This window comes from Poecilia formosa, unplaced genomic scaffold (assembly GCF_000485575.1).
Source record: "Poecilia formosa unplaced genomic scaffold, Poecilia_formosa-5.1.2 Scaffold242, whole genome shotgun sequence".
Lineage (NCBI taxonomy): Eukaryota > Metazoa > Chordata > Actinopteri > Cyprinodontiformes > Poeciliidae > Poecilia > Poecilia formosa.
The window spans coordinates 938,792-948,551 of NW_006800181.1; the positions used below are offsets into that span (position 1 = coordinate 938,792).

General features: G+C 37.7%; 1 protein-coding gene across 3 annotated transcripts; it reads left to right on the top strand.

The window, feature by feature from the left end:
* The first annotated feature begins 568 nt into the window (after positions 1-568).
* LOC103150119 (uncharacterized) lies at positions 569-7,789 on the top strand. Of its 3 annotated transcripts, XM_007569593.2 has the most exons (5): positions 1,677-2,871; positions 2,980-3,297; positions 5,142-5,284; positions 6,753-6,858; positions 7,046-7,789. In XM_007569593.2, the coding sequence occupies exons 1-4, from the start codon at positions 2,820-2,822 to the stop codon at positions 6,855-6,857; spliced, it is 618 nt and encodes a 205-aa protein (XP_007569655.1). In that variant the 5' UTR covers positions 1,677-2,819; the 3' UTR covers position 6,858; positions 7,046-7,789. The 3 variants fall into 3 exon arrangements, 2 of the variants coding, with proteins under 2 accessions (XP_007569655.1, XP_016535928.1); XR_001664402.1 differs by lacking the exon at positions 7,046-7,789 and adding an exon at positions 569-853 and having other exon boundaries at positions 1,884-3,297; XM_016680442.1 differs by having other exon boundaries at positions 2,730-3,297.
* The last annotated feature ends 1,971 nt before the right edge of the window (positions 7,790-9,760 follow it).

The following is a 9,760-nucleotide window of genomic DNA, read 5'->3' on the forward strand; positions in this document are numbered from 1 at the left end:
GATTTTTATGACACAATGTCTGGATCACAAGAGAAAGTGAAACAGGGCAGAGGTTTGTGTTGTGATTTTTTTTAACCATGCTTATGTCACTCTTTGATTTTTTATTTATTTTTTTACATCAAAATAAAACTTCCCAAATGTGCTGGTTTTAAGGTCGCTCTGTTTTGAGATGATTTCACGTACTAGGGTAAGGCCAGTAGAGGCCAGTAGAGGGCGCAGGCACACCTCTCCTCCTCCCAGATCTGAATGCAGCTTGATTTTCATACCACCACCCATTGAAATGCCACTGCCATGAGGGCGAAGCCGGGGCTGACGTCACAGCCGTGGTCTGCCATGAAGTTCACCATAAAACCGAGCCGAGGGAGTTGGGGATGATGGGACAGATATGTGAAAATAAGCAACAGAAATTAAATAATTCAATGAAGTCACTTAAAACAAAACCTTTAGAGCAGGGTGCCCAAAGTCGGTCCTCGAAGGCCAGCATCCTGCATGTTTTAGTTCTCTCCCTGGTTGTAGTAACAACTGTCTCCAAGGGAGACAGGCAGACATGCATCTGCGGGAGTGCGCACATGCATGTCCTTAACCTAAATGTTATTGGTCAGTTTACTTTTCTTTTTGTTTCGGGAACTGAAGAGCTGACGGGTCACCCGGTTGACCGACCATGACATCAGCCACGCTCTTCCTAAGCGTCGAGCTAAAACTGCTGCAGGGTTAAACTGTTAAAGCTAGTCAAAACTTTGCCAAAAAGAGTAGAAATTAAGCAAATGTCGTTACTTCGCCTCATACTCCTCTGGAAATCTCAGACACACCACCTGAACCTGGGAATCTCTATCCTCCACTTCCTGTTTATCACGTGGGTAGGCTTTAATTTCCTGTCTTTATGAGTTGGTGTGCTTTTTCCTTTTTTTTTTTTTTTTAAAGTAGGCTATGCAAGTGTGTGTGTGTGAGTGTGTTATGTTATGGGCAATAGGCCTTCCATGGTGTCTCATGTATTGGTGTCTCATGTATTTTTATTTGTGTGGGTGAGGTTTGTGCTGGTTTTGTGCCACACACACGATGCATGTTGGACATGTAGTTGTGGTCATGCAGTGAGTTTTGTGTGAAACCTCCAAAAATATTCTGCAGGCGCCCCTGCAGAAGGATGCATGCACGTTTCCTTTGCTTCATTTTGTCATTAAATGTCTATATAATCCACAACCTCTCTGCACTTAGGTCCTCCTTAGCCTACAGGCATTACAGATGTATATTTTTTATTGTTTTATTTATTAATATAAACTTTCCTTTTTATGGCGATGACACCGTAGTTTGCGTGGCACCTACTTTCAGAGTTCAAAAACGTAACATCCAATTTGGTTTTGATGAAACTCATTGAATTTTGTTGTTTAAAATGTCTTAAGTTTTCTTTCCCTGTGATTAATAACTCTCGATCATTGATCACAAGTGTGGCTCACTATTAGCTAGTTTATTCAATTAAAGTAAAAACTGAAACTGGTCAGGTGAAAAGGGGAGTTTTAGGTTTTCAGCACCTGATGTGTAGAAACCTCTCGAATCAATTTCTCTGTTTTTCTAAAGCTGGTACTGAGTGTTTGGTATTTCTCTGAAAGTGCTGTAAAATTGTTTTAAAAAATTGCCATTACTAAAAATCCCACCAGATGGCAGTAAATAGAAGAAAGAAATCACACCAAATTAACAATGTGGATGCTGTGGTAGAAAAGTCATTATTTTTGGAAAGAAGAAGAAATGGCTGCTTTAAAGTGGTGAGGTTTTGGACTTGTTACTCCCATGAGAGATTAAACAGCAGCTTGGATTAAATGTGAACAAATTGATATGCAAACCATTGAGAGTATTTGGATTTTATCCGCTTTGACCTCCTGTTTTTCCAGGTACAAATATGATGCACAAAGCCCATTTCTTTTAGCCATTGATCACCAGCTGCATGAGGACCCGTGTTTATCGAGCCAACATCCACAGTGAGCATGAAGGTGAAACGATGAAAAACAACTAACCAGTTGTTTGAGAGCCGTCAAGTATGATGGAAGACCTAATGCTCCAGGCCCTTCAGAGATGCTGGAAACCTTGTTGATATACACTAACAAAGTCCCCATGTAATTGGATGCACACTGTACACATGATTATTAATTTGTTCAAACCAAACACATTTTTAATCAGATCTGGTGGACCGATAAACTGGTCTTCTTTCAATAGGATATTGATCCAAAACATATCAAGTCAACATGGAAACGGTTCACTGAACACAAAATCAACCTTCACCGATAATCATCTCAACCCAGAAACCCGAATCCTAGAAAACGTGAGATGAAGAGAACATGAGATGGGACTCGGTTAGGGAAACACTACATTATTCATTCTGTATTCCTTACATCAAGGCTGCTTTTTTAACATGCTTTATTTTTTTGAGGTAATAAATCTAGGTAAAAAACAGGTCTAAATTTAGTCTTGACTTTTAAACTAAATGCATACCAAATCTACATTTAAAGCATTTCGACATTATTTTAATTTTTAAAATTGCTCAATGGATTTCCGAAGGTCCCAGTAATGATTATCTTAGAACGGAATATGCTTGTTCCAAGTGTTTGTATGACCTTATACGCCTTGTTGATCCTTTGTGACACAAAGTCCCTTCTAGTAAAAGACTTTATCTGATGATGTCGGAATGCAAAATATTTTCAGTGACAGGATGCACAGCCTCTGCCCACATCAAACTGTAGGGGAAGTGTTTGCTGCGACGCACCGCAGTACATCGGTTTATATACAACAGCTTGCGAAAGAGTTGCAGTAAAAGCAAGCGCTGGTCCACAATGGCACTACTGGCTTACGCTGTGCTGTTGGTCTGGCTTTCTGCTTATTCAGGTAGGTTCAGCTTTTATGTTCAAGTGTGTTTCAGCAGCTTTCAGTGTCAGTCATTATGTCTGTATATTTCTGACCATCTAATGAGACAATTTTTCTGTTTCATGGTAGAGAGCACTCTCATTTCCCAAGAGCCTGGTGGAAGCATCAGTTTGACATGCTCCTCCAATGAATGTCCAGAAAAAATCGACGGATACATTTATCTGTATCTGTACCATGAGAAGGATGAGGTCTTGTTCTTTTCTTTCACAACTCCGAGTGTGGCTATGCCAAGAGTAAAGTATGAACACAGGATCCAGACACACAGACCTAACATGACCTTTACTATCAGCAACCTGACCGTGGATGACCAGGGTGTCTACACATGTGTCTACAAAAAATCAGATAAAGTCTTTGTCATTTGCAGCATCTACGGAGTTTTCATAACAGGTTTGTTTATTTTCTCTATTCTATTTAGGTTTTATGTACAATGTCATTCGTCATTCCAGAGTTGTGTACAGCTGTGGAGTGAATTTTCTATAACTCTGCTTATACTTTTATGGACCAGAGTAAACATACGTTTAAAATGATTTTGTATGCAGCAAACACAGAGTTTATGTCACATTTAGACTAGACACAGAAGGATTTAGACCACCCGGCTTTGGTCTAAATGTGAAACAAAATGAGTTCATTTTATGCTAACGAGTACAGTTTCAGTTCACTCTTCCCATCCATTAGCCCACAAACATTAACAAACATTAAAGCATTGAGCTTACAAGTAACATGAGACGTCTTTATCGTCGTTTTGCAGATACAAGACAATTTCCAGAAGCTACAGTTGTAAGGTATATTGAAGTCAAAATGGCATCTTAAGGTAAAACTTGAAAACAAAAAATGATAATCTAATAGCAAAAAAAAATTGGCATAAATGTAACGCAAATAAAATGTTGTGGCTAATACTTCTACAGAGAATTGAGAAATGTATTTACATGCATGCATGTATCTCCATTCATGCTTCTATAATCCTGATTTATGAGGATACATTGCTTAGGCTTAGACCAACCAAGAGTTTAAATGAAGAACAAAAAACCTCTAAATGACAAAAAGCACAAACCAAAACTCTAGAAAAACTTGATTAAACTGTTTTCATTGTTTTTCCAGTAACATTTTTGGGGAAGTGCTCTGTATTTCTGCTCAACTGAAAGTAAAAAAAACAAAAACAAAACTAAAGATTAGTGTTTAATCAGATGACATATTGTCCTGTGCAAGAAGATGGAAACCATAAGCATTGAATCATTTGGTTAAAATGGACACAAGTGGAGACAAAGAAAACCCTGAAGCAATTAAAGCAGTTGGTGCTCAAAATTTCTCTAAACAGGACTGCAGCAGAACAATAGTTAAAAGTGCAGTACCTTAAAATAGTTCATATCCTGTTAAGCACAATTTGCTCTGACTGCTTATTTCTGCGATCACCTTAAGAAGTAGATTGCTCTAATTTACATGCACGAGCAAATATCTCTTCAATCACAAACAAAAACAGCTGCAGCAGAGGTAAACAAAGAAAGTGAAATATGAAACATTTTTCCCTAGCATTTTAATTCACATATGACCAAACATGTCTCAAACCGTTCAGAAGACCATCTGTTTGTATAGAATCACATTACAAGGTGTTAAAAGACAGGGCTATGATGCATCACTTTAACTAATTATCTCAGAAATAAAACAAACAAACAAACAAAAAAAAAAATATATATGTAAATGTGGTTACAGAATATATTGATCCTATTACCATAAATCCGCTCATTAAGTCATTGGCAACACAGGTCTTGTCTTCAATAAACCACATTTCTGTGTTTAGATTGTCATGATTTACACCTTTGAAATGGTTTTTAATCTTTATTTTGGCTTTGAGGAAACAGGTATTGTCTCAGTAGGTTAATAGTGGGGGAATTTTGTCTTGTTTTATGTTTTCTAACCTTGATCCAAAAGAAAAAAATAAAACTATAACAATTGTATATACAAATTTCCAATGAAGACAAGGACAAATGGAAGGAAAAATATTATCTGCAGGTTGTTTAAATCACTTTATATATATGTGTGTGTATAAACATTATTTAAAAAAAAAACACTTGTTGCTTACTCATCTAAATTAGAAATGCAGTAAAAACACAAAAGAAGATTTACATTCATTTCCAGTTCTATCTGGAGTTGTAGTGCAGCATCAGCTCGTGAAATCAAATATTCAAGAGAATTTAATGGTTTCTGTTGCTAATTTCTGCCTCTGTTTCACACAGAAACAATGTCATGTCCCACGATGCCTCCCACCAAATGTTCCACCTTCGTTGACACAAGGACAGCACTGATGCTGTTTATAATTTTAATCTGTGTCATCAGTGTGCTGGCCATGTGGATCTTCTTCTTGCTGATCACTCCAAGGGTAAATTTGCTTCTTTGCTCAACACTTTGTGGCTCTGCAACCTTTAGAATGCAACACTGGTTCGAAATGTCTATCAGCGGATATGATCACTTTAACCCATTTCTGAAACTGCGTTATCTGAAACCATCTAACTGCTGGGAACATGACAAGCACCCCCAAACTCAAATACAGATAACATCTAAACCACCACAGTTCTGTTTACATTGAAAATGCGCCTGCGGCTTCCTCTGACTTTACTCCGGCTACGTTTATTTTTTCCATTGCTGTCCAACTTGCGTGTGCCGCTTTCTGTTACACGTAACGTTGCGTATCAAACAGCCCCCTCAACAAAAGTACCACTAACATGTATCCGCTTGCGAAAGTGTTTTAGCCCTTTAACTTTTTCACATTTTGTCATACAACCCCAACAAACATGTGATAGATAAAACATTACTGCGTATAGTTGTGAAGTGGGGAAACAAAAACAGACGTTTTTCAATTTTCTTTTAATTAAAAAAGAAAAAAAAAATCTGGACAAAAGGACTGTTACTTTAGAATCGAGTAATCTATTGATTATTCTGACAATTAATTAAGTAATTTAATTAAAAAGGAGATAAAGTAAAGCATTGTAAATGCTGCCATAACGGCAGTATTAATATCAGATATCAACATCGGCCCAAATTTTCGTATTTGTGTATCCCTGCAATGACTTTTCTGTAGTTTAGAAGTGACCCTGCAACGGTATTAGCTCATTTTATACAAAAATCTGAAATTATATTCAATTTAATAATAAAGCAGCAGGTTCACAAAGACGCTTCTAAAAAAAATGTCTGAGCACCATTCTTTAGTTTATGTATTTGTCGTCAGTCAGTTTAATAGATTAACTCTCACTTTGCCCAACTATATAACTTTTGTGTCCACGTTGGCAACATGATTTGGCTCTTTCGTCACACACAACTAAACATCTGCCAGCTTTGTACCCCCATGATGCGCTCCGCCACCCATTTGTTGCTACCGGGATGGTGGTAAATTTATTGTCTGGTTCATCCATGAAGCTACACTGAGCTTCAGCTACAGCAGCCCTCTGCGTTCAGGCTATCCGCTCCACCTGTATAAATACTCCCTTTGCGTACTTAATCCTGTTTGGTCCCATCCATCCTCTAGGCAGCAGCTCCGGGAGGAGAAATGCTGTTTTATTCCATGCATTGTGAAAAATACGTATAATTTTCCCTTTAGTTCAGAGCTAAATACTACTTTGTGTTAGTTTATTACATAAAGTCTACAAAGCCCATTGCTTCCTAAAGGAGGACAAGTTAAACGGTATCAATACTTTTTTTTTTGTACCTCAAAGTGAACATTTCTATTCCCATTTATTCAAAATTTGTCGCTCAATTAAGTTGCATTTTCATAACTCTTTGAATTATTATTTTTTTCATCCACAACGATGATAGAATAATAAAGGTTTCCTCTGTGAATTGTTTGCTTACAGGTGAAGCTGTGGTGCATCAGGAGAAGAGCGGGAGGCGAACAGAAATTCTCCACCGATAATGTGTATGAAATCATGAGCAGGAACGGACGAGGCCAAACTGCTTAGAAATTCAGCCAGTAGGTTTTTATTGTGCTGGGCAAGATTTACTTCTTTTTTTTTTAAGCTTTGTTTTCTTTTAACGTTTTAATATTACAGTACAACTGAACTATACTCTGTCTTGTTTTTTACCGTTTAATTAACTTGTAAACTTTTGAGGTTTTCTAAAAAATAAAGCAGAAAAAAAAAATCAATTTAAAAATCCCACACAGGGCCTACTTGATGAACATTTTTTTTCTGTATTTCCTTCAGTTCGCATCTGTTAATACTCAAGAAATTTTAAATGTTTTTTTTTTTCAAAACTAAGCGTCAAATCTATGTGATCTACAGTGCAAGTAAGAGAGAACAAGAGTCAGACACAATGAGACCAGATGCTGTTGTGTCCCACATATTGACGCAGCAGATCTAACTGCTAGATATAACAGTGGTTTACAAGTTTGTTGTTAAAATGTCAGATATGTAGAAAATTATTATTGTCATGTAGCTGTTTTTGGCTTTAAACCAAAATTTTGTTTGAAAATCGGTACAACAAGTAAACGACTAAATAAGATTTTTCTCAGAATTTGTGGTATTTAAAGGTCCGGACTGGGTTTGGTGATGAGTTTATCAGATGTGAACAGAAGGAAACCACAAGCATCGCTAAACTGCTGTCATCTTAAAGACATGCTTTTCTCACCAGAAGAGACCATTTGGTGGCACTGAACCATGCAATGGAGCAACTTCACTCTCTTTGTATGCAACACGCAACTTTTTGTTTTCTAACATTTAATTTTCATGAAACAAAATGTTTTCTTTTTGCTCATTTGTAAATGTTTTGCCTTAGAGGCCACCTTACATTGTATGATTGCTTTGACTATTTCCTGTTATTTGGTGTGTTGGAATCCCTGGAGGACTGAAATGCAATAACCTAAAAAAAAACAAAAAACATTTTATTAAAAGAGCCTTCCTGTTCGGATCTTTACTTTCACCAAACCACTGATCTGCGAGAGTTACCGTCTTGAGGTTTGTGGTGCCTTCCTTTGTCGTTTTTTGTGAACTTTGAATGGGTCGAGTGCCATTCAGGGTCTTTCTGTTCAGTTTGCATACAATCTGCATGCATGAGTGTTCTCCCTCTGTGCTCTGCTTTTCTCTCACAGTCCAGAAATAGGCGGGTTAGATAAATTGGAAACTCTAACAGTGTTTTTACACCAAAACGGTTCCAGTGTTATAGTAAGTAAAGACTGTGGCACAGAGAAATGATGCTGCCCTGACACTGTCTGCTGTTTTCTGGGCCAGAATAAAGAACTGCTTTCATCAGAGGCTGGGAGATAACCCACATGGAGAACAACAACCAGTCACAAGAGCTTTATGCAGCAGGGGGCAGCTTTATATCACATTATGATGCTTTTCCCTCATCAAAAGCATACCTGCACTGTTGCTTTCATTCTTTCATGTGTATGTGAGAAATCCTAGAATCTCCCATGGCAACCATTTGAGAGTGCCTAAAGCACTTGCTCACACAAAGTGCCGTCTAGTTACAGAAACCTCCACCTTGGAGCTGCAGTCTCCAGCCGACCTTCCACTTCACAGAGCAACTCTTCTCCTGGCATCCCCCACTCTGCTCCTCCAAACTAGCGGCAGCAGCAATTAGCAAATGCCTAACTGCTGAGAGTCTGCTGAGCTCATCATACAAACCTCTCCTCAGTCCAACACTGTTAAGTTGTGACCACATGCTGAAAGCAGAGTGTCAGAGCAGGAGCTTCTTAAAGAGACGGAGGCGATTTTTAAAGCGTCAGATTTCTTTTCAGTTATGTTTGATATACACAGAATTTTTACATGGTTGTAATTTTTGAAGAGTTAAAATGAAGCTGGTTATTTCAGAGCATCTGTTTGCAGTGACGCTGAGATAATTGAGTTTGTCTAAGTAAACTGTGTTCCTCACTGTTTGCATACACCCAAAACAAATCAGCTAAAGGTTAAAAGATTTACTAGTTGAGATGTTTATGACTTTATTTTGGTAGCTTTTGATGGGGGGGAACTCGTTGTATGCTACCCGTTGTGGATGTATGCAAATGTTTGCATGTAGGACATGTGATGGACTGATGACCTGTACAGGATGTGCCCAAATTCAAGCCCATTAAGTGGTGGAAACAGGCTACTGAAGACCTTCACCGCATAACCTTTACCAGGATTAAGTAAAAAAAAAAAGATTGATGCTAGATTATTTCAGATTCATTTTAGTTGAATTTGCCGTTTTCATTTTGTGCTTCAAAATCATATATTTTCCCAAATTATGTGATGGATTTCAGCTGAATATTGGCTTCCCCCACCTCCCTTTCAACATTTTTGATTTGTTATTTTACAATATTACACATAACTTAATTTCTGAACTCATTTGTTTTGGTCTCTTTCTATGCATGGATTACTTTAAGCTTTGAACAACAAATTAATTTAACATATTTAAAGTAATAAAACAAATTTACGTCTTTCTGCGTTCGCTCATACTTACCTGCACCAGTCAAGGTTATGAAAGCACTTGTTTGTGAGCATGTTTACACCACTCTTGTTGTGAAGTTACTGCTTTTGTGAGGCTATATGCCTTGTGGCCAAAGGTTGGGTTAAGTGCTCTACATAAAATGTCACTAAATGATTGAGCTTCTCGTTGAGAAGTAGGTTTCCTTTCTTTTTGATGTACAGTAAAGTCATCAGCATCCTCCGCCACAAAATGTCAAGGTTGTAGTCTAAAGCAGATCCATGCCAGCAGAAAGCTGCATCCTGTCATTCTACCACTTCTGCAAGATGCTTTAACCTTTCAGCCTGACAGATCGACTGATTTCATGTGACAGAAAAGAGTCGACAAAATCAAAGCCTTGAGACATCCAATAGTCCTCATTCACTATTCATTTAAAAAAAAAAAAAACATCTAAAAATAT

Excerpts from the sequence above, each read along its gene's own strand:
- LOC103150119 (XM_016680442.1), top strand. The coding sequence starts at position 2,820 with ATGGCACTACTGGCTTACGCTGTGCTGTTGGTCTGGCTTTCTGCTTAT. Across the intron at positions 3,298-5,141 it reads CTACGGAGTTTTCATAACAG|AAACAATGTCATGTCCCACG; the intron begins GTTTGTTTATTT and ends TGTTTCACACAG. Across the intron at positions 5,285-6,752 it reads TCTTGCTGATCACTCCAAGG|GTGAAGCTGTGGTGCATCAG; the intron begins GTAAATTTGCTT and ends GTTTGCTTACAG.